A 24746-nucleotide genomic window follows, 5' to 3' on the forward strand; every position below is an offset into this window, starting at 1 on the left:
AAACATAATTCAGCACCACTGAGCCATAAAGTACGTAGAACTGTATTAAAGATTTTTTTCTTGGAACTCAATTTGGGTTCCCTTGAAGTGTACAATTCCTACTTGTGATTACAATCAAAGCTAAGGCTCTCAGTACAAAGTATGTTTTGAATACTGAGAACAGAGTAGAGGCTTTAAGAGCCACTGTATCTCCATATAATCAACTAAATTGATGTAGGATTATCCAAGTGCTTAGAGGTTGTCACCAATATAATAATGGGTGGTGACATACCCAAGATCTGAAAGAAACCAGGAAGGGCTAATAAGAATCAGACCAGGAGTCCAAAATAAATGTACTGTGTATTATACTCCTCTCCTTTCTTTTGGTTTTCATATGACTTTTCACTTGTATAGGGAGAGTGAGGGTTATTTTGTTACAAACCAAAAATTGCATTCATTTATTTTTGTAATGCAAGGGAACAGTAGAGAAGGGGATTGGCTAAACCTATTACCAGTTAATGTGCTTAGGACCATTTCAAAACCAACAAAATATGATAGCATTTTTGTAGTCTGCTATTGTAAAAACTGTTAGAACTGGACTAAAACACTGGTTGTTGAGAAGGCAAGACACTCTTGAACCCAAAGTATACACTTCTTGTATTCAAGTTTGGATAAAGGGTGCTTTAACTTAATGTTCCTGGGATACTTTGGTAAAACAAACATATAAGTGATTCGTTTTGACCAGCTGATGAATTACCAAATCTAAAGATGGATATATATTTTAAAATTCCCCTAGAAACTATTTTGTGTTTGTTTTTGTAAAAAAAGCCTCTTTGGTAATACATGTAACACATGTCTACATTCATGTAACATGTTTAAGAGCTTATTATGCACAATATACTTTGCTAAGTATTATAAGGCATGAAGCAAAGTTAGATTATTACTAGGAGCACTGAATATTGATCAGGGTTCAAACTGTAGCCAGCAGCCTATACTTGTAATGTTCTCAAGCTAAGAATGGTATTTATATTTTTAAAGGATTGTAAGTAAAAAGAAGGAAGACCAAGACCCTATATTTCTAAAGGACTATAAGTAAAAAGAAAGAAGACAAAGACCCCATGTGGCCAACAAAGCCTAAAATATTTACTATATTGCCCTTTACAGGAAAAGTTTGCTAATCCCTAGTCTAGATGATATATGAACACAAATACCTATAATACAAGGGAGAAAGAGGCAAGGGCCAATAAAAAGTACAGAGAAATAACTTATGGGATGGAATTCAGAAGAAGAAAAACCGAGTTCCATTGGCAGTGCTTAGGTAGGTTACTTGGATCAGGTAGCATTTAAGAGAAGGTAAAGGTGGGCTTTAAATATAAGGAGGTGAAAGAAAATGGTATTTGAAGTGATGGAAACAAAGTCAAGACACCAAGGTTGGAAAAGTGTAAAGTTATATGTAGGGGTCATACTTGGCAGATGGAGTTGGTTCTGCAAGCAGTGAGATACCTTTGAATGTTTTTAAACGGGGCTGTGATTTGAACTTAGGTCTACTTCAGGAAGATTAATTGGGGAATGGAAAGAATACGGGTGAGGAGACCAGTTAGAAAATTATCCTAAATCAAGGACAGCACTTTTCAAAGAAGACTCTGAGGTCTTGAACCTGAGGAATCTACTATATGGTAAATGGGCTCAAAAACTAAAACAGTAAAAGTGGAGACACATGGAGTTTTCTGTGCTCCTGGTAAGAATCTAGGTCAGATTCATGTTTTTATTCCTCATAACACTTAGCAAAGTATATAGTGCATAGTAATCCCTTAAACATGTATTAACTTATTGCAAATAACTAGCAGAAGAACTCTTTTACAGCACACAGTTGAAAACACATGTCTGGAACTAAGTGGGGATTTCATGGCTATTGTTCTAGATTTCAGAATCATAGGTTTAGAAGTTCTAGTTAAAACCATGCAATTGCTGAAAAGGCAAATGAAGATCAAAGACAGAAATTCAAATCTTCAGACATATGAGAATCATAAGAGAAAAATGTCATACAGTCAAGAGAAGAGAAGTTTTTAAGAAGCAATAGGAAGGTGAGTGAAGGTATAAATGCTTCAGGGAGGTCAACAGGTGAGAAATACAAAGTAGATTGGATTTGAACTACTATGAATCTATTGGATTTGACTACTAAAATTAATGGAAATAGGTATAATAAAAAAAATTTCTGGGTTAATAAAACCTATATTCAGTTCTGCCTCTATCACCTACATGCTGTGGAAATTTAGGTAAGTCATTTACCTTCTCTGAGGCTCAGTTCCAAAATTTCTGGGTTAATAAAACCTATATTCAGTTCTGCCTCTATCACCTACATGCTGTGGAAAGTTAGGTAAGTCATTTACCTTCTCTGAGTCTCAGTTCCTTTATCATAAGGATAGTAATGCAGGGAACTTTATGCCAAGCAAAATATGTATGTTAAAGTACATTTAATCTGTCAAGTTAATGTATAAAAGGCATTGGCTTTGAATAATACAGTAATATAATATTTAAAATCAATACTGGTTTTAAAATAATTTATGAGAATCTTGTTAGAACTTTTCTAGGATATCAAGTTTAAAAATACACAAAAGTAAGCTTGTTGAGGACAGGAACTTTATCCATCTTAAATACCCCATAGTGAATGAACAGATGATTGGATGAGACGGGACGATATGAACTCTTATATAAGGATATAAGCATCTTCTAATAGGGGAAAAAAATTTAACAAAAGCATGAAATTTTCTTCTCTATGAACTAAAATTCACTCTAAATGCTGAACCATTATTATTTTTTAAGAAGAAAAAGGACTTAGGTGCTAAGAGTATTAATTCTCCCTAAACTGTGTGTTGGACTTATTTTAGATGATCTACTGAAAGAAAAACTTCTAAATTTAGGGAACTATTATTTTCCCCAAATCTATAAGAAAGTAAAACCAAATATTAATATGAATAGATCACTCTGCATAAAACAGGTCAGCAAAATTAATCAAAAGTTTTAGATTTCTAACAAATGAGTTGCTAAACAGTTTCACTATTTGGTAGCTTATTTTATTTTTCTACCTGTACATTGGAATTGGTGCCAGACCCACCCTAAAATTTAACAGGTGTTTTCAAAGATGGCTGATCTTATAATTTAATTGTTACTTTTAGAACGTCTGGGAGTAGTTCTCACATCTAACAAAGTACATATTCCCCAGCATCCACTTTACTGTTTCCAGGCCATGAAACCTTGTTGGAGAACATTTTTTAAAAAAGATTTGCTGATGTGGCTCAGTACGAATTCAAGTTATCCAACTTTAAGAGGCCCTCCGACATTCATGGTCATACTTGTATTCACCAAGTTCTCTATAACTACGGTTACAAATATTTTTTTTTCCTCAAAGCCCCATGCTCATGTTCGTTCATTCACCTTCTACTTACTGAGAAAACCAATATAATCTGTCCAATGAGATTCCTCCATTTTCCTCCCCACCTCAAAAATCTCTTCAGTTTCTGCTCGTTCCACTCATTATGGAATAACAGACCCCTCTTTTATCTGGAAGTCACTTCTCTGTCTGTACCGGGAATCCTATCCACTCTTGACTCTTCCAGAATTGTGTCCCCTTTCTTCCCTTTCTCTGCTGCATCTTAACTTTTCCTTACTACTAGTTATTTCCCTGTCTATAAATCTCTTAGATCTTCAAGATTCTGTGATACTACCCCACCTCTCCTCCTTTGACCAATATCCTTTTTAGGAGAGTAATCCTCACTTATTTCCTCCACTTCTTGATCCAGTCACCCATTAACTTTTTGCATCTGGATTTTGCCTCCGTATGTATACCACAACTGCTCTCTCAAACATCACCATTGCTTTCTTAATGGTCAAACTCTATTTTCAAACCTCATCCTCCTTGGCCCTTTGGCCATTTGAGATGGTTGACCACCCCCTTTCTCTACTTGCTTCAGTTAGTCTGTGTTCACATCCCTCTCTGACCGCTCCTCTACCTGTGAAAGTGGTTCCTTCCTTCTGTTCCTTTAGAGTAGGCATTTTAGGTTCTGACCTCAACCCCTTCCATTACCCCTCAGTGATCTCACTCATTCCCACAGCTACAAAGATAACTTTAAGAGGAATAACTCCTATATCTTTAACACAAATGTGACCTTCCTCAAGTCACTTTTTAACTGCCTGTTGGGCATCTTCGTTGCCATGTGTCTCAAAGGCTACTGGTTCAAACAGATCTCAGTCTCCCCATTTCCAAAACCAGCTTCTCCTCTCCCCTACTCTTACTCCTTTTAATTGGGCTACCATGTTCCCTGTATCTCAAACTGAAAAGCTTATGTCATATGTGACTTTTCTTCTTTTAACCCCAAATCCAATATAGGTTATCAAAACTTGTCAAAATTACCCCCAGAATAACTGTCAGAAAAGATAGAGAGTGACACATTTAGTCAGAAGACCTAAGCAAGTCACACTTATTTAAGCTTTTATTTCCACATTAGTAAAATGGTACCAATAATGATGTTCATTGTAATATTTCCTTAAATACCACAATAAATCCTTTTCTGATTTCCCAAACAAATGTGTTATCTCCAGCCTCTGAACTTCAGTAAGACTTCATCTGTATTTCTCTTATGGCATCTATCATACACCTCACCATATATTTTACATAGCTGTTTGTGGACATATCTTATTCCCCTTCCTGAGAGGAACTGTAAGCCCCTTTGATTCAGGAACCATGTCTTATTTCCTTTTATTTTCCAATTTGAAGGCTGTAGAGTGCCCTTCCCAAAGTAGGAGTCTGTGAGTGGAAAATTAATGAAAATGATTAATATAAATTGGATTATATCTACTGATTGAATAAAAATACTTCCCTATTTCTGAGTCATGTTATATACCAGAATGCATAAATCCCTTGACTAAAATGACAATAAATGGAAAATAAGGAAGATCAGGAGCAACCAAAAATAAAAAGGCTGAACAGAGTTAGGATATCATGAGAGAAGTGGATTGAGATCAGTTTAATTATGGGAAGAAGTAAAGATTAGACAAACTGGAAGGTGAAAGAGGATAAAGTTGCCACTTAGGAGGCTCAGCTTACTATAAGTATTGTAATTTAGCCAGAATCTTCTCCTGAGGGAATTTAAAAGAACCAACAAAAAGCCATATACTTAGATAAATAAAATGTATCTGGACAGGATTTTCAAGCTGCTCTGCAAAACCAGTTAGATTATTTTTGTTTACAAAGCATGGAGATTGAAATTTGTTTTACCCCTCAATAATGTAGAGTTAAAAGCTGAAAATGTTAAAGTTAAAATGATCATTTTTCTTTAACCCTGTGCTGCATCTTCTCCCTGAGAAACTATTTGCTTCTTTGCAGTTGAACACAACCATAATGAGGCAGGCTCAGTGTTACAAATATGTTATGTACTTGCATACATACTTCTGATTTCTCTGCTTTTGTGATTACACTCTAGCTGGTGAGGATGGGGGAGAGAAGTGGTATGTGGGTGGGTCTCTGGATCCTAGTTCACCTACATCATCAATCGTCCTTAATTCCCAAATGTTCCTCTCCCATATCTGCATTGTTCAATTTCAGTCTCAACTCTGCTGTTTTGTAACTGAATGGTTTGGGGTCAATTAAGAACTTCAGTTCCAAGAAGGTTGCAACCTTGTTTTGTTCACTAGTCAATCACCAGTTCTTGGGGTAATTTTTGGTGCATAGTAGGCAATCGATAAAAATTCACTGAATAGGCGGGAGCTTCAATAAAAATTCACTGATAGGTGGTAGTGGGCGGCCGGGCATGGAGGGGCAAAGCTGCCGGGTCCTTCATGGTGAAAGATTTGGGGGCATTTCTCTCTCCATTGTGTAGTTGATAGTTTGGGCAGTGAAGAGATGGCAGACAGTGTCAAAATTTTTCTACAGGACCTTGCCAGGGGAATAAAAGACTCCATCTGGGGAATTTGTACCATCTCAAAGCTAGATGGTCAAAGTCAACAAAAGAGAGAGGGGCAGCATCGAAGAAGGGCAAGCAGTGTCTGGGCTCAGAGGAGAGCCCAGAGTATAGAGAGGAAGCAAGACAGTGAACCACATATTGTTAGTAGAATTTTTCAGTGCTGCACTTGGAATGGTGGAGTATTCTGGTTGTCTCCTCTTGTTTTATTGAGTGTTTATTCCTGTGCTTCAGTCAGCAGTGGGCCAAATTTTGGTGAACCATCACTCCCTCAGGATGTTTTGTTGTGGCTAGTATTCTTCCTCACGTCAATTTTCAGTGTTCTTTGGGTGCTCCCCGTTTGTGCTTAGCAAAGTTGTGAATGCAATCTGGTTTCAGGGTATAACTGATCTGGCATTCAAGGTATCAAGGAGAAAGGCTCACCATTCGTTAGTTTCAGAAAAATAATTGCTGACATGCTCTTCAACCTATTGCTGCAGGCTCTTTTTCTCCTCCAGGGGATGTTTATGAGTCTCTTCCCCATCCATCTTGTTGGTCAGCTGGTTAGTCTCCTGCACATGTCTCTTCTCTACTCACTATACTGCTTCAAGTATTGTTGGTTCAATAAAGGAATTGAAATTCACCAACAGTTGTCAAACATAGAAAGAATTGGCCTTACTACTTTGCATTTGGTTTGCCCTCGTCTTTCCTCAAAGCAATGCAGTACTCCTACGTTGTCAGTGCCTGCCTCTTCTCTATCCTCATTCCTTTATTCATTATCAGTGTCTTTCCAATTGCACCTCTTCTCCTTGGTGGTTTTCTTAAGCAACAGATTCTTCTGCAAGACAGTCTACCTGCAATCTGCCCTGAGTAGCTCAACTTCTGCAGAGAACTTCCCCTCACCTCACCCATGTCCTGCCAAACTGAAAGCTGTTGTGGGCCACTGAGTCAACTGCCATCAAGAGGAGATGGGTGAGATTACAGGAGCACCATGGCAGCTCTTTTCCTTGTTCACCTCCCTGACCAGGGAAGGCAACAACTCTGCCAAGGGCCCTGTGCATATTCCACTCTTTCTGAGAAATCGGGCATTTTTTGTTTAACATCTTTATTGGACTATAATTGCGTTACAATGGTGTGTTAGCTTCTGCTTTATAACAAAGTGAATCAGCTATACATATACATATATCCCCATCTCTTCCCTCTTGCTTCTCCCTCCCTCCCACCCTCCACATCACATCTCTCTAGGTGGTCACAAAGCACAAAGCTGATCTCCCTGTGCCATGCAGCTGCTTCCCACTAGCTATCTTTTTTATATTTGGTAATGTATATAAGTCCATGCCACTCTCTTTGACTCAGCTTACCATTCCCCCTCCCCGAGGCCTCAAGTCCATTCTCTAGTAGGTCTGAGTATTTATTCCTGTCCTGTCCCTAAGTTCTTCATGACAATTTTTCTTTTTTTTTTTATTCCATATATATGTGTTAGGATACAGTATTTGTTATTCTCTTTCTGACTTACTTCACTCTGTATGACAGAATCTAGGTCCATCCACCTCACTACAAAAAACTCAATTTTGTTTCTTTTTATAGCTGAGTAATAGTCCATCGTATATATGGGCCATATCTTCTTTATCCATTCATCTGTCGAAGGACACTTAGGTTGCTTCCATGTCCTGGCTATTGTAAATAGAGATGAAATGAACATGGTGGTATATGACTCTTTTTAAATTATGGTTTTCTCAGGGTATATGCCCAGTAGTGGGATTGCTGGGTCTTATGGTAGTTCTATTTTTAGTTTTTCAAGGAATCTCCGTACAGTTCTCAATAGTGGCTGTATCAACTTACATTCCCACCAAAAGTGCAAGAAGTTCCCTATTCTCCACACCCCCTCCAGCCTTTATTGCTAGTAGATTTTTTTGATGATGGCCATTCTGAACGGTGAGAGATGATATCTCATTGTAGTTTTGATTTCCATTTCTCTAATGATTAATGGTGTTAAGCATTCTCTCATGTGTTTGTTCACAATCTTTATATCTTCTTTGGAGAAATGTCTACTTAGGTCTTCTGCCCATTTTGGGATTTTGTTGTTTGCTTTTTTGATATTGAACTGCTTGAGCTACTTGTACATTTTGGAGATTAATCCTTTATCAGTTGCTTCATTTGCAAATATTTTCTCCCATTCTGAGGGTTGTCTTTTGGTCTTCTTTATGGTTTCCTTTGCTGTGCAAAAGCTTTTAAGTTTCATTAGGTCCCATTTGGTTAGTTTTGTTTTTATTTCCATTTCTCTAAGAGGTGGGTCAAAAAGGATCTTGCTTTGATTTATGTCAGTGTGTTCTGCCAATGTTTTCCTCTAAGAGTTTGATAGTGTCTGGTCTTACATTTAGGTATTTAATTCATTTTGAGTTTATTTTTGTGTATGGTGTTAGGGAGTGTTCTAATTTCATACTTTATATGTACCTGTCCAGTTTTCCCAGCACCACTTATTGAAGAGGTTGTCTGTTCTCTGCTGTATATTCTTGACTCCTTTATCAAAGATAAGGTGACCATATGTGCATGGGTTTATCTCTGGGCCTTCTATCCTGTTCTATTGATCAATATTACTGCTTTTCTGCCAGTACCATACTGTCTTCATTGCTGTAGCTTTGTAGTATACTGTGAAGTCAGGGAGCCTGATTCCTCCAGCTCTGTTTCTCTTTCTCAAGATTGCTTTTGCTATTCGGGGTCTTTTGTGTCTCCATACAATTTGTGAAAATTTTTGTTCTTGTTCTGTGAAAAATGCCAGTGGTAGTTTGATAGGGATTGCATTGAATCTGTAGATTGCTTTGGGTAGTAGAGTCATTTTCACAATGTTGATTCTTCCAATCCAAGAACATGGTATATCTCTCCATCTATTTGTATCACCTTTAGTTTCTTTCATCAGTGTCTTAAAGTTTTCTGCATACAGGTCTTTTGTCTCCTTAGGTAGGTGTATTTGTAGATATTCTTTTTCTTGCAATGGTAAATGGGACTTTTCTTAATTTCACTTTCCGATTTTTCATCATTAGTGTATAGGAATGCCAGAGGTTTATGTGCATTAATTTTGTATCCTGCTACTTTACCAAACTCATTGATTAGCTCTAGTAGTTTTCTGCTAGCATCTTTAGGATTCTCTATATATAGTATCATGTCATCTGCAAACAGTGACAGCTTTACTTCTTTTCTGATTTGGATTCCTTTTATTTATTTTTCTTCTCCGATTGCTGTGGCTAAAACTTCCAAACCTATGTTGAATAATAGTAGTCACAGTGGGCAAATTCGTCTTGTTCCTGATCTTAGTGGAAACGGTTTCAGTTTTTCACCATTGAGGATGATGTTGGCTGTGGGTTTCTCTTATATATGGCCTTTATTATGTTGAGGAAAGTTCCCTCTAAGCCTAGTTTCTGGAGGGTTTTTATCATAAATGGGTGTTGAATTTTGTCATAAGCTCTCTCTGCATCTATTGAGATGATCTTATGATTTTTCTCCTTCAATTTGTTAATATGGTGTATCACATTGATTGATTGGTGTATATTGATAGTCGTTGCATTCCTGGGATAAACCCCACTTGATCATGGTGTATGATAATCATGATGTATGATCCGTTTAAAGTGCTGTTGGATTCTGTTTACTAGTATTTTGTTGAGGATTTTTGCCTCTATATTCCTCAATGATATTGGCCTGTAGTTTTCTTTCTTTGTGAATCTTTGTCTGCTTTTGGTATCAAGGTGATGGTGGCCTCATAGAATGAGTTTGGGAGTGTTCCTCCCTCTGCTATATTTTGGAAGAGTTTGAGAAGGATAGGTGTTAGCTCTTCTCTAAATGTTTGATAGAATTCCCCTGTGAAGCCATCTGGTCCTGGGTTTTTGTTTGTTGGAAGAATTTTAATCACAGTTTCAATTTCCTTACTTATGCTTGCTCTGTTCATATTTTCTATATCTTCCTGGTTCAGTCTTGGAGGGCTATACCTTTCTAAGAATTTGTCCATTTCTTCCAGGTTGTCCATTTCATTGGCATACAGTTACTTGTAGCAATTTCTCATGATCCTTTGTATTTCTGCAATGTCAGTTGTTACTTTTCATTTTTCATTTCTAATTCTATTGATTTGAGTCTTCTCCCTTTTTTTGCTGAGTCTGGCTAATGGTTTATCAATTTTGTTTATCTTCTCAAAGAACCAGCTTTTAGTTTTATTGATCTTTGCTATCGTTTTCTTTGCTTCTATATCATTTATTTCTGCTCTGATCTTTATGATTTCTTTCCTTCTGCTAAATTTGGAGTTTTTTTTCTTCCTCTTTCTATAATTGTTTTAGGTGTAAGGTTATGTTGTTTAATTGAGTTGTTTCTTCTTTCTTAAGGTAGGATTGTAATGCTAAAAACTTCCCTCTTATAACGGCATTTGCTGCATCCCATAAGTTTTGGATCGTCGTGTTTTCATTGTCATATATTTGTAGGTATTTTTTGATGTCCTGTTTGATTTCTTCAGTGATCTCTTGGTTATTTAGTAGTGTATTATTTAGCCTCCATGTGTTTGTACTTTTTACAGATTTTCCTGTAACTGATATATACTCTCATAGTGTTGTGGTCAGAAAAGATACGTGATACGATTTCAATTTTCTTAAATTTACCAAGGCTTGACTTGTGACCCAAGATATGATCTATCCTGGAGAGTGTTCCATGAGCACTTGCGAAAAATGCGTATACTGTGGTTTTTGGATGGAATATCCTATAAATATCAGTGAAGTCCATCTTGTTTAATGTATCATTTAAAGCTTGTGTTTCCTTATTTATTTTCATTTTGGATGATCTGCCCATTGCTGAAAGTGGGGTGTTAAAGTCCCCTACTATGATTGTGTTACTGTCAATTTCCCCTTTTATGGCTGTTAGTATTTTCATTATGTATTGAGATGCTCCTATGTTGGGTACATAAATATTTACAATTCTTATATATTCTTCTTGGATTCATCCCTTGATCATTATGTAGTGTCCTTCTTTCTGTCTTGTAATAGTCTTTGTTTCAAAGTCTATTTTGTTTGATACGAGAAATGCTACCCCAGCTTTCTTTGACTTCAATTTGCTTAGAATATCTTTTTCTATCCCCTCACTTTGAGTCTGTATGCATCCCCAGGTCTGAAGTGAGGCTTTTTGTACACAGCATATGTATGGGTCTTGTTTTTGTATGCATTCAGCCAGTCTATGTCTTTTGGTTAGAGCATTTAGTCCATTTACATTTAAGGTAATTATCGATATGTATGTTTCTATTCCCATTTTCTTAATTGTTTTGGGATTATTATTGTAGATCTTTTCCTTCTCTTGTGCTTCCTGCCTAGAGAAATTCCTTTAGCATTTCTTGTAACACTGGTTTTGTGGTGCTGAATTCTCTTAGCTTTCACTTGTCTTTAAAGGTTTTAATTTCTCCTTCAAGTCTGAACCAAATCCTTGCTGGTAGAGTAGTCTTGGTTGTAGATTTTTTCATTTCATCACTTTAAATATGTCCTGCCACTCCCTTCTGGCTTACAGGGTTTCTGATGAAATATCAGCTGTTAACCTTATGGGGATTCCCTTGTATGTTATTTGTTGTTTCTCCCTTGCTGCTTTTAAAACTTTTTCTTTGTGTTTAGTTTTTGATAATTTGATTAATATGTGTCTTAGCATCTTTCTCCTTGGATTTATCCTGCGTGGGACTCTGTGCTTCCTGGACTTGATTGACTATTTCCTTTCCCATATTAGGGAAGTTTTCAACTATAATCTCTACAAATATTTTCTCAGTCTTTTTCTCTTTTTCTATGACCCCGTATAATTCTCATGTTTGTGCATTTAATGTTGTCCCAGATGTCTCTGAGACTGTCCTCAATTCTTTTCATTCTTTTTTGTTTATTCTGCTCTGCAGTATTTAATTCCACTCTTTTATCTTCCAGGTCACTTATCCATTCTTCTGCCTCAGTTATTCCACTATTAATCCTTTGTAGAGAATTTTTATTTTCTTTTATTGTGTTGTTCAACATTGTTTGCTCTTTAGTTCTTCTAGGTCCTTGTTAAACGCTTCCTGTACTGTCTCCATTCTATTTCCAAGATTTTGGGTCATCTTACTATCATTATTCTGAATTCTTTTTAAGGTAGACTTCCCATTTCCTCTTCATTTGTTTGGTCTGGTTTGTTTTCGCCTTGCTCCATCATCTGCTGTGTTTTTCTCTGTCTTCTCATTTTGCTTAACTTACTGTGTTTGGGTCTCCTTTTCACAGGCTGCAGGTTCATAGTTCCCATTGTTTTTGGTGTCTGCCCTAAGTGGCTATGGTTGGTTCAGTGAGTTGTGTACGCTTCCTGGTCAAAGGGACTAGTGCCTGTGTTCTGGTGGATGAGGCTAGATCTTGTCTTTGTGGTGGGTAGGTCCGTGTCTGGTAGTGTGTTTTGGGATGTTTGTGACCTTATTATGATTTTAGGCAGCCTCTCTGCTAATGAGTGTGGTTATGTTCCTGTCTTGCTAGTTGTTTGTGATAGGGTGTCCAGCACTGTAGCTTGCTGGTCATTGAGTGGAGTTGGGTGTTGATGTTGAGGTGGAGATCTCTGGGAGATATTTCCTGTTTGATATTACATGGAACTGAATGGTCTCTGGTGGACCAATGTCCTGAACTTAGCTCTCCCACCTCAGAGGCACAGCCCTGACGACTGGCCGGTGCACCAATAGCCTGTTAGCCACATAGCTCAGAATAAAAGTGAGAAAAAATGAAATAAAGAAAAAGGTAAAATAAATAATATAAAATAAAATGAAATTAAATTAAGTTATTAAAATAAAAATTAAAAAAATAATTATTAAATTTTTTTAAATAAAAAGAAAGAGAGCAACCAAACCAAAAAAAAAAATCCACCAATGATAACAAGTGCTAAAAACTGTACTAAAAAAAAGAAAAACAAAAACAGACAGAACCCTAGGACAAATGGTAAAAGCAAAGCTATACAGGCAAAATCACACACATAAGCATACATATACACACTCGCAAAATGAGAAAAAGGGAAAAAATATACATATCTTTGCTCCCAAAGTCCACCTCCTCAATTTGGGATGATTCGTTGTCTATTCAGGTATTCCAAGAACTTAGCTCTCCCACCTCAGAGGCACAGCCCTGACGACTGGCCGGTGCACCAATAGCCTGTTAGCCACATAGCTCAGAATAAAAGTGAGAAAAAATGAAATAAAGAAAAAGGTAAAATAAATAATATAAAATAAAATGAAATTAAATTAAGTTATTAAAATAAAAATTAAAAAAATAATTATTAAATTTTTTTAAATAAAAAGAAAGAGAGCAACCAAACCAAAAAAAAAAATCCACCAATGATAACAAGGGCTAAAAACTGTACTAAAAAAAAGAAAAACAAAAACAGACAGAACCCTAGGACAAATGGTAAAAGCAAAGCTATACAGGCAAAATCACACACATAAGCATACATATACACACTCGCAAAATGAGAAAAAGGGAAAAAATATACATATCTTTGCTCCCAAAGTCCACCTCCTCAATTGGTGATGATTCATTATCTATTCAGGTATTCCAAAGATGCAGGATAGATCACATTGCTGGTGGAGATTTAATTTGCTGCTCCTGAGGCTGCTGGGAGAAATTTCCCTTTCTCTTCTTTGTTCACACAGCTCCTGGGGTTCAGCTTTGGATTTGGCCCCACCTCTGCACGTAGGCCACCTGAGGGCGTCTATTTTTCGCTCAGACAAGACGGGGTTAAAGGAGCAGCTGATTCGGGGGCTCCGGCTCTTTCAGGCAGGGAGAGGGAGGGGTATGGGAATGCAGGGCGAGCCTGCGGAAGCAGAGGCCAGCATGACATTACAACAGCCTGAGGTGAGCCATGTGCTCTCCCGTGGAAGTTGTCCCTGGATCCCGGGACCCTGGCAGTGGCAGGCTGCACAGGCTCCCAGGAGGGGAGGTGTGCATAGTGACCTGTGCTTGCACACAGGCTTCTTGGTGGCTTCAGCAGCAGCCTTGGCATCCCATGCCCTTCTCTGGGGTCTGCGCTGATAGCCGCACCTCGCGCCTGTCTCTGGAGCTCAGTTAAGCAGCGCTCTGAATCCCCTTTCCTTGCTCACCACAAAACAAAGAGGCAAGAAAAATTCTCTTGCCTCTTTGGCAGCTCCAGACTTTTTCCAGGACTCCCTCCAAGTTAGCTGTGGCACACTAGCCCACTTCAGGTTGTGTTCACACAGCAAACCCCAGTCCTCTCCCTGGTATCTGACCTCCAAAGCCCAAGCCTCAGCTTGCAGCCCCTGCCCACTCCAGGGGGTGAGCAGACAAGCCTCTCGGGCTGGTGAGTCCTGGTTGGCACCAATCCTCTGTGCAGGGATCTCTCTTCTTTGCCCTCTGCACCCTGTTGCTCCTCTCTCCTCTGTGGCTCCAAAGCTTCCCCCCTCTGCCACCCAGTCTCCACCTGCAAAGGGGCTTCTTAGTGTGTGGAAACCTTTCCTCATTCACATCTCCTTCCCAGAGGTGCAGGTCCTATCCCTATTGTTTTGTCTGTTTTTTCTTTTTCCCTACCCAGGTATATGGGGAGTTTCTTGCCTTTTGGGAAGTCTGAGGTCTTCTGCCAGCGTTCAGCAGGTGTTCTGTAGGGGTTGTTCCACATGTAGATGTATTTCTGATGTATTTGTGGGGTGGAAGGTTATCTCCATGTCCTACTCTTCTGCCATTTTCAGGAATCGGGATTTTTGTCTCCAGTGCAGGTAAGGCAGAATCTTCCTGACATCAGTATGGATTTTAAACACCGGTGAGTATGAAAGGACCACAGGTTTTTCTGCAGTTCTTTTCTAGCATTTGTCAGCCCCCGTGCCTAGACTGATTTGAATTTCTCCCTGTGCCATTTATCTTCCCACTTCCCCTTCCTGCCTTCCACCACCCTTTGATGAATGGGTTTTTGTAATTCTAGCTGTTGTATTTTGTGGACTTGTTATTTTTGTTTTTCTGTGAAGTACATATATTGGATATGGGAGGTAAAGGAGGCTCTGCTGCTCCTGGTCACTCCCTTTATAGCCATCACTGTCTTGTTTCTTGTAACTCAGGTTACATTTGTTCTCTTGCTGCACTGCAAGGAAAACAAGCCTGAAGAGATGGAACAGGAGTTAAGACCTCACAGCTAGATCCTCACAGCTAGATCTGCTGGGTTTTGAGAAGTGATTTTTTTCTTCCCCTTCAAGCGGAAAAAGATTTTTTCACTGGTACATTTAACCTGCCCCCAACTATATGGAGGTACCAATTTTGTACAAGTGCCATTGCAAAACAGAATGCTCAGAGAACCTGAACTTTTAAACTCTTGAGGTCTAAACTTTACTGTTGGCCACTGATGGGTCTTTCTGGTATTTCAAAGGATATTGGGTGATGCAAATAGGAACTGAAAGGGTAATCTTATTAAACCCATTAAACCTGAGGGAAAAAAATTCACTGAATAAATGATAACTTCTCTATGCTGCTGTTTTCTCACTTTTTTAGAACTAAATGAGATAAAATATGTAAATTACCTAGCATGGAGTGTATATCCAATAAGTATTAATTCTTCCATTTCCTCATTAACTAAAGAATAAGAATGCATCCAAAGTCACATAAGAATTGCTTGCAAAGAAGGCTGGAATTCAAATGATTCAATATTTAAAATCTCTCCATGGATATATCTTAGGCAAACACAATACTCACATCGTGAAAAAAAAGTGCTATCTAGAACTAATTCTTTGAGAGCCAGGGATGTCAAGTGTAATATGAATTCAAATATGCATATTCCCCAGTTTATTTGTGAAAGGAAGAAAAAGAGAATGAGAGGAAAAAGGGGAAAGCATAAAGTGATTGGCTAAGTTGTAGAAAGAGGCACAGTCTCATCTCCGAGGCCTTCCTCATGTCTCCCTTCCCCCACGCACATTTTTCAGATTTTTTGCTTAAACACTTGATTCTGCAAAAGGAGCAAGCAGCTGCTTTCCTATAATCACATTCTCTCTTGATTTTTACATAGATGTATGAAAACTCAAAGAAATGTCCAAAACAATCACCCCCTCCAACACAGAGCTTGTAAGCTCATAGGTTCACACATGCGCATGTGCACAACTAACAGCCTCTCTAGCTAGAGACATGAGACGATAATTTTTAAATTAAAAAAGAAAGAAGATGGGAGATAGATAGATACAAGCAGAAGTATAGTATTAATATATACTTCCCACTCAACTAGACTAGTACCAAGTGTGTTACCCTAATTTAACCCTTTGTTTTCCACAGCTGAAGAAAATGATCAATTTTATTTTTGAGAGAGAGAACTGTTTCCTGCAGTAGTAGAAAAATAAAATAAAGAGAAAAGCAAAGAATTGTGGTATTATTATTCAGGGCACACTGTTTCTATTTGTGAAACTTTTGTCCTTATAACCCCATAGAAGAACCTCCTGTTGCAGCTAAAGTAAGGCCGTGTGTGTGTGTGTGTGTGTGTGTGTGTATGTGTTGAGGAAGGCTTATTACTATGGGAAAATATTTTTCTTAATTTTCTCCTCAAAATGAGTCAAAGAATAATATCCTAGTTTGTATAATATAAGGTTAAATATCTTTGTAGAAAATATAATAATGTAGTTTTCAAAAGACCTCATTTCTAGGCACAAAAGTTCGTACACTGTAGGAAACAAAGGCATGGAGACATTTTTGAACTTTTGACTTTTCATTTTCTTCTTCCTAGCCCATATCTCAATGGCAAATCTAAATAGACTAAAGACTCCAACTGCCGATGCAACAGGTGATAGTTTTATATGAAGCCTGTGAAAGAACTTTGTCCCTTTTTTCTTTGGTTCAAAGTGCACAAAGCGTGGTGCTATAGAAGCAGAAAGACTTTATAACCCAACAATTTCCATGTTACTTGGAACTGTTGCATCTCTGAGGCACATGGTTGTCTGCAGCTAAAGATGACTTTGTTAATATTAATGATCAGAAAGTAACTTTATAACTGGAAGAACTCCAACAATCTGATTTTAGGAATCTAGTAGCTGACTCACCCTTCTTGTTTAAGCTATCAACTTCTGAAGAATTACTAGGTTGTGACAAGAGTTTGCATGATATAGCTTACCTGTTCAGGATTTTGCACTACATATTGCCTAATAGTGGTCTGCGGATATGTAGTGACTTTCACCGTTGGAGAATGGAGTTCCTGTGAAGAAAAGATAAAAGCTGCATATAATCATAGTTATTTAGTGACCTTGCAGCCAGAATAATAGGGAGCAATTTTCAGAGTGAAATTTTAAAAACCATTTACATAAATGATGACATATGAATTTATGTTTTGGTTAATTTCAGTCTGAAAAACATACATGAAGGAGTGTGTTTATGGGCTCAGCACCATGCTAGGTATTTCTATTATACTCATTGCATAGTAATTCATCACACATTCCAAACTATATTTGATGGGAGTTTCAAAATATTTGTTTCATTGTAAATGCCCCCACATGATTAGAAGAAAATATAGCTTAATATTTATTAATCAGAGTTTCTGTTTGGAAAGGACATCCTATATTTTAAAAAATGAAAGGAGACGCAAAGAGAAAACTGTGTGTGTGTACACTTAAACATTTAAATCTTCAGTGTGGTGGTGGGAAAGGGCCATAAATAACATTAAAAGGGAGACAAATCACAAGAACAAAGTCATTTGTAAATTTTTGATGGAAAAAGAGTGGGTATCATTAATATAAAGAGAGTTTTATACCTCGGTGAGAAAAAAAATCTTCACACTAATAGAAAAATGAGCAAACGGTATGAAAGCAGAAAAGAAGAAAAGCAAACGATTAACAAACAACAAAAATTATTCAAACAAACTAAGAATCAAGTAAACATAACAAAAGAATACCATATTTTAACCGGGAAAATGTTAAAATAATGCTGATGAGGGCACAGTAGGAGGAGCATTTTCCTGTGGAGAGGGGAAAGATTAAATAATCATGCATAAGCTGAAATATGTAGCCATTGAAATAATGATCTTGATAATACAAATTTACATTAAAAAGCTCATAACATGTAAGATTAAGTGAAAGTGAAGATATAAAACTGCATATATGGTATGATCTTAATTTTTTATTTGAATGGAAGAAAACACAACAAAATGCTAAGAGTACTATCTCTGGCTAGGGGATGGGTCATGAGTGAATTTTATTTCTTCTTCTTTATGTTCTTTTGTATTTCCAAATTTTCTAGAAAAAACATTTTTTGTCAGAAGTAAAATTTACAGCAAACTTAATTATAGAGCCATTTATTATGAAAAATAACAGTAAATGCAATTTCATGACTGGATTTGAGTGTAGTGAACAGCTCTGTGATTTAAGTAGACTTACTTTTCTGAGCTAATCCTATCTTGGTGGTCCATCCCATGGGGCTCCACTTTTAACTCAGTTGTGACCTTTATTCCACTGTCCTATGTTTTGTTAGTGTGTGACCCATGTTAGTCTGAGGTCTTTGGGAGTAGTGATTGGTTCCAATTCACCTTTGTGCAATATTTGGTACATACTTGGCAGTCAGCAAATGTTCGCTGAATAAATGCATGACTCTAACTGACCTAGCTCTAGGCCAGGCCGAATTGGGACATGGTAAGCAAACTTTTCTTTGATAATCTTACTTGTTCTGCATAATATCACCTTTTCCTCACTGTACCCCAGGTCTAGAGACCAGCTTTTGTCCATTTGTCCCTTCACTATTCAAGTTCACATCGTGACACTTCAGTCTGGGCAGGCATGTTTTCTCAGAACAGTATCTTTCTCCCTCCTATCTTCCAAATCCTGCAGCCTTTATACTCCCCTCTTGTGTACTAACAAACTCAAGATGTCATATGGTATATTTACTCAGAATTTACTTTTTAATATGTGGGACTAGCTCATTAAACACATATTTGTTAATATGGTATTTAATTATTATTACAGGTACCTTTTGGAGATATAATGTGTACACTCAAAAATAATCTTAAAAGTGGGATTATTAGGTCACAAAAGTTAAGGGAACTTGAACTTGTGTGTCTTTCAAATCATGCACTTTGGAGAAGGGCTAGTTCTGACCCTGTAAGTTATTCTCTCTGGATATAAATGTATAGTATTATCATTCAAAAAGCCACGTCCTCAATCAACCCAAGATCTAGGTACTTCATTTATCCTCAGATCAAGGACCCTTAAAATATACATAATCAGTGGGAGATCCTTGGAGAAAAATAAACTGCACTCAAACAAAAGCAATCAGATTGAGTAGACAATGAAACTGAAAAACCTCAATTCACAGCACTTGCTTCGCATTCCTATAATGGGCTGAGCTGACTTTCATATGTAAGGCTCTCCTTTCCAGTTTTATGTTCCTGAATTTTTGTGAATGTGTAAAGTTTTATGAGGGCCTAAAGATCACTTAGACAAGCAAGGTTTACACAAAAAGAAAGTAATCTAATCTAACCCACATCTTATTTTACCTGTTCAGTATTTGGGGTTATATGTACCGTGCTTGGGGCACAAGTAGATATTTTCAGAGTTGGAGAATGAAGTTCCTGTTGATAGAAAAAAAGGGGGTTCAGAAACTGTTACTGAGCAGTGTCATTTAAATGTCTTAGGTTCTTGGGCTTCCCTGGTGGTGCACTGGTTGAGAGTCCGCCTGCTAATGCAGGGGACACGGGTTCGTGCCCCGGTCCGGGAAGATCCCACATGCCGCGGAGCGGCTGGGCCCGTGAGCAATGGCTGCTGAGCCTGCACGTCCGGAGCCTGTGCTCCACAACAGGAGAGGCCACAACAGTGAAAGGCCCACGTATGGCAAAAAAAAAAAAAAAAGTCTTAAGTTCTGAAGGTATTATTATTTCCTTTATTTTTATAATAACCCAATTTGTCAGAAATAAGAACGTTATTTAGTGCTTTCTTAGATGATGTCCATCTTTCCAAAGAGCACATTACCAATTCCTTTGTCAGCATTGCAAGTAATCTAATGAAAAATAATTTCTAGAATGCTTTCATAACAGTACATACTTCTTGCACTTTTAGTTTGCATCCCTTTTTTTGCTTTTTTGAGAACTCACCTGATGTATCCCCCAATGTTATTGTATGTCTGCAATTAACAAGATTTAAAGTTTAACAAACAAAAACACTAAATGTAAAAAAATCTGAAACCAATATAGGAAACTACCTTTGAAAACTCAACTAAGACTACTGCTCTTATATTACTTCAAGCTAATTTTTAATTATGCTTCATGTGATCTGCTTCTAGTTTAATTTCAGAGTAGGTTCTGATGTTAAAGAATGATCCATAAAGATGAGAGTATGATTTTTGATGTTTAGATAAAATGTTCACTCTATCAATTATGCTGGCATTCTTTACATTTTTCCCAGATCAGCAAATTGCATAATTTATCAGTGTGCAAAGAGTCGACAGCATTACTCAATTTCTTCATACATTACTATAATTTACAACCAATTGACACAACTCCAGGATATATTCCTAAAACGGTAAAAATAGTGTTTTCTTCAGATCAAGGAGGTATTAAAAATCAGAATCACAGACTTACAAGGGAAACACTGACAGACTCATACCGAAATATAGCTATAATGTAGGTGTAACTTGTGTTCTTAAAACAGTACTGTGCATTTACTCAGACTGCCAAATGTTCTGCATGCTGTGGTTTTCCTTTTGGTTCAACTTGTAACATTTTCATCCTTCCTCCCTCTGTTACATCAACAGCAATACTGCAAGCTTAATGTTTCTAGGCAGACTTTGAATAGGTTCCCAGATTTCCTGCTGGTAGCTGAGGATAATTGCTCAGACAAATGCACAGATTTACAGACTTTAGACCAAAAATGTACGTGTTCTTCAGTTTAGGAAAAATGGTTACAAATACAACCAAGTGCAAGTGGATTTGGCCCAGAGATCCAACAGGAATAAGTTCAGAAAGACAAAAAATGTGATTTTTAGTTATAAAATAGTGCATGAATACACTCTAACATAAAAATTTATAAAGTCAAACGTCTTCCCTTAACCATCCTCCATTCATTCAAATCTCTTACCCATATTTATACATATATGTATAAATAATATTTACTGCTTTTATTATTCTGCAATGTAAGCCTAACAATATCTCATATTATAGATTAATGTCTTAATTCATTATTTTAAATTATAGTGTTCCATAATGTTTGTTTGATAGTTTATTTATATATCTTTTAAAAATTGTTTCCAGGTTTCCACTATGCTGCAAAGAGCATCCTTGTGCAATGTGAGTATTTCTCTAGAACCCCACAAAGTGGAATTACTAGAGCAGAGTATGTGCATTATTCATTTTAATACATACTGCCCAATTGATTTCTCAAATGGCTATGCCAATTCCACATCCATCAGCAAGTGTAAAATTACTCATGTGTGAAAGATGCTTTTATGAAAACTTTTAGCCTTTTTAGGCTGTAGCTAGTAATACTAGGGTTATTTTGAGAATACAGTTAGTGCACACTGCCTGGTACCTGGTTCTATAGATGGTAGTTCTTTCCCCTTCCCTTTACCCTATTCAAATATGATGACATCAGAAAATTAAACAGAATGAAACTTAACTAGCTATGTGGAGTAGCTTTTAAGATGAAAGAGTATACTGAGAAGTTTTATAAACTTGCTGAAATTAACCCAAGTAAGAATACACACACATACACAAATATGTGTGTGTGTGGTGTGTGTGTATGTATCTTACATATTTAGGGCATATATTGATAGGCAGTTACTTTACTCAGATGCCAAGATAGCAGATATTCAAAAGGCAAATTGGTGTATTTGCACAAAGACTAGTCTAGTGCTAAAATGAAGAAATTATTCAATCTTCTTATATTTGGAAAGCTGGTACATTAATTCCACAAATTATGCTTTACTTAATTGTTCTGAGCCTTCATTATTAGAATTGATCTAGGCAAATGTGGCTTTTCCCATACAACCCTTATGGAAACGAAGGACAAATGGAATGACTTCAAAAAGTAAAATATTAAGGTGGTAGCTTAATATGGGTCAAAGAGATTGAGACGTATGGCAGTGACCAGAATGAGTTTAAATTACAGCAGTATTAGACTTATCATAAGGTGGGAAAAAACCTATCTGAATATAAGGTATATTAATTTCAGAAAAACTTGCTAAAGAAAACCCTTTTCCCCTGAAAGTCTACGGAATTAGATAAGTAGGGTGAGTAAAGGTCCAAAATGAACATTGTCTTGATGATGGAAGTTACTTTCAGTGGCATCTAGTGCTAGGCAGGATTGCAGCAAGTCATTCCACAAGTAGCCATTGCCTATTCTACAGGAAGTGATCAAAAATGTTTGTGAATGAATGAATGGATGAATGAAGAGGATGTCTTAGTTTTAAAGGCATCTCAGGAATAGAAATCTAAATCTCTCTCTTGATAACCTATATCAATGTTTAATTTTCAGTGTCACTCATCTGTACAGAGCTTCCCTAAATCCTTCATGTTGAAATCATTAAATCTAATGAATAGTTACATCTTTTGTACTTATGCCCTCTATGCCATAGCCCCATGTTCCTTATAACAAAATAACTGAAGGCTGGGGAAGGGGTGGTGGTGACTATCATAATATAGTGGAAAGAGTCCTGTGCTTGAAGTCCAGACCCCTAGGTTCTACTTCTAGTTATACCACTACACCACCAGCCAGCTATGATAATGAACAACTCATGCCATCTTCCTGAGCTTGTTTCCTCATGTGAGAAACGGGATGTGGGTATGTTTAAGTGTGGACTGGAGGATCTTTAAGCCCCATTCTATTTCCGACATTCTGTGAATATAAGAGATCACTCCCAGCTTATTTTTCCATACAGACAAGACAATTTCAAATCCTTTCAACTTGTCAGTCTTGTTTTCCTTTGATGAAATGATAATGACAACTAACACCTATTAAGAGCTTTCTATGCCAAATATATTACATAGATCATCTTATTTAACACTCAGAAAAACTGTCATCAGAAAGGTACTATTATAATAACCCCATTTTACATATGAGTAAAGTTAGACAAAGTAGGTTAAGTAGCTAGCTGAAGATCACACAGCTAATACTAAGGTGTTGGGATTCCAACTCAAGTAGCATGATGCTACTTAATCACTAAATCCAGAACTCATAACCTTAATCACTATACCTTCCCACACTTATAGCCTGCCTCATTATATTTTCTGTTCTTCAAGTTGTGGAACAAAATTCTACTGTTAGATATGAGTAATTATCATAATAGGAGACTAGATATTTGACTCTTTTTATTATTTACTATCAAAAGTAACTTTTTGGTGCCTGAAAACAAGAAATCCACCTATAACTGACCGTGTGAGAGAATAGCCCTGATTAAGTATTTTAAGCTTCTACAAATACAATAGGGTTTTTTTAAAAGTAGACAGCATTATATATTTAGAGTGTACATACAGAACTCTAAACTCAATAAAACATTGAATTTTTATTTAATTTTCATATCATTTAAGCCCTTTGATTTTGCAGGAAGGCCCTACATTTTCTGATCAAATATTCAGCCTAGTATTGAGTCGTTTATTCCTGTGGCTCATATTTGCTAAATACATAAATATTGCCTGTTGGCAACATTCTTTAGGTAGAGTTTTGTTGAAAAATAATTTTGTTTATAATTAGTAGATTTAGGCTTACTATGAAATCCAAGGGTGTTTTTCCCATGGTGACTAAAGTCATTTTCTACTTTGGGAAAGTTGTAGCAGCCCTCTTCCCTCTTCCTCCTCCTCCCCACCTTTTTCCTCCTCCTTCTCCTCCTCACCCTTCTCTTTCCGTTTTTCCCCTCCTCCTCCTCTTATAAAGTACATGTGGCATTACCAATTTTAAGATCAGAGTGGATTAAAATCAGTCTGCTTTTCTGGGATAATTTTACAACATCACTTGAGATAATTGTTCATACCTTGGTTTAACCTAAATCAGAGTTGGGATACAGGAATCAGATATCAGACTGTATGACGTAAATAAGAGTCAAATGTATAGATCAGGAATATCCAGTATAGCATGGTGGTTACAAGCATAGACCTAGAACTAGACTGCTTAGATTTAAATCCCAGTTCTACCACATACTAGCTCCATGAACTTGAGCAAGTTACATAGCACTCCTGTGCTTTTGTTACCTCATCAGTAAAAATGGGAATGATATTTGAACATTACTTACTAAAGTTTAAAATTAATTCAGTAGCTTAAGGGACATAGGCAGTTCCAGAGAGGCTATGAAACCCAGATCATGTGCTAAAAGAAAGGGAGGTGCATTTTTATTGAGGAGGATTATTTCATCATTTTCCTCTATTTAAATATTTACTCTTTCAAAAAGTAAGGTTCTGGGGAAATTATATAAAGGATAGATACAGTCACCCCTCCATATCCACAGGTTCTGCATCTTCAAATTCAACCAACGAAGGATTGAAAATATAAAAAAAAAAATCTGAAAGTTTCAAAAAGCAAAACTTAAATTTGGTGTGCTCTGTCAACTATTTATATAGTATTTACACTGTATTTACAAATCTAAAGATGATTTTAAATGCGGGCAAGGATATGCATAGGTTACATAAGATACTTGACAATCAGTAAGAAGAGGGCTTCCGGGAAGATGGCGGAAGAGTAAGACGTGGAGATCACCTAGGGGCGGAGACTGCGGGTGGTGGAGGGGGGAAAGCTTCGGGGCAGAGGAGGAGAGCACAGCAACAGAGGTGCTGAGGGCAAAGTGGAGAAATTCCCGCAAAGAGGATCATTGCCAACCGGCACTCACCAGCCTGAGAGGCTTGTCGGCTCACCCGCTGGGGCGGGCAGGGCTGGGAGTTGAGGCT

The 24746-nt window shown here is 37.2% G+C and overlaps 1 protein-coding gene and 1 pseudogene across 1 annotated transcript in view; one reads left to right on the forward strand and one right to left on the reverse strand.

Moving 5' to 3' along the window:
* LOC112396183 (POF1B actin binding protein) overlaps positions 1–24746 on the reverse strand; it is a gene marked incomplete at its 3' end in the record, with an annotated part of 94627 nt that overhangs the window by 58901 nt on the left and 10980 nt on the right. The window contains 2 exon segments of the mRNA XM_024739780.1: positions 17010–17090; positions 19377–19451. Coding sequence (XP_024595548.1) covers positions 17010–17090; positions 19377–19451 — 156 coding nt within the window.
* Positions 5831–6862, forward strand: LOC112396185 (etoposide-induced protein 2.4 homolog pseudogene; annotated as a pseudogene).

Source organism: Neophocaena asiaeorientalis, unplaced genomic scaffold (genome assembly GCF_003031525.2).
Source record: "Neophocaena asiaeorientalis asiaeorientalis breed wild unplaced genomic scaffold, Neophocaena_asiaeorientalis_V1.1 scaffold1017, whole genome shotgun sequence".
Taxonomy (NCBI): Eukaryota; Metazoa; Chordata; class Mammalia; order Artiodactyla; family Phocoenidae; genus Neophocaena; species Neophocaena asiaeorientalis.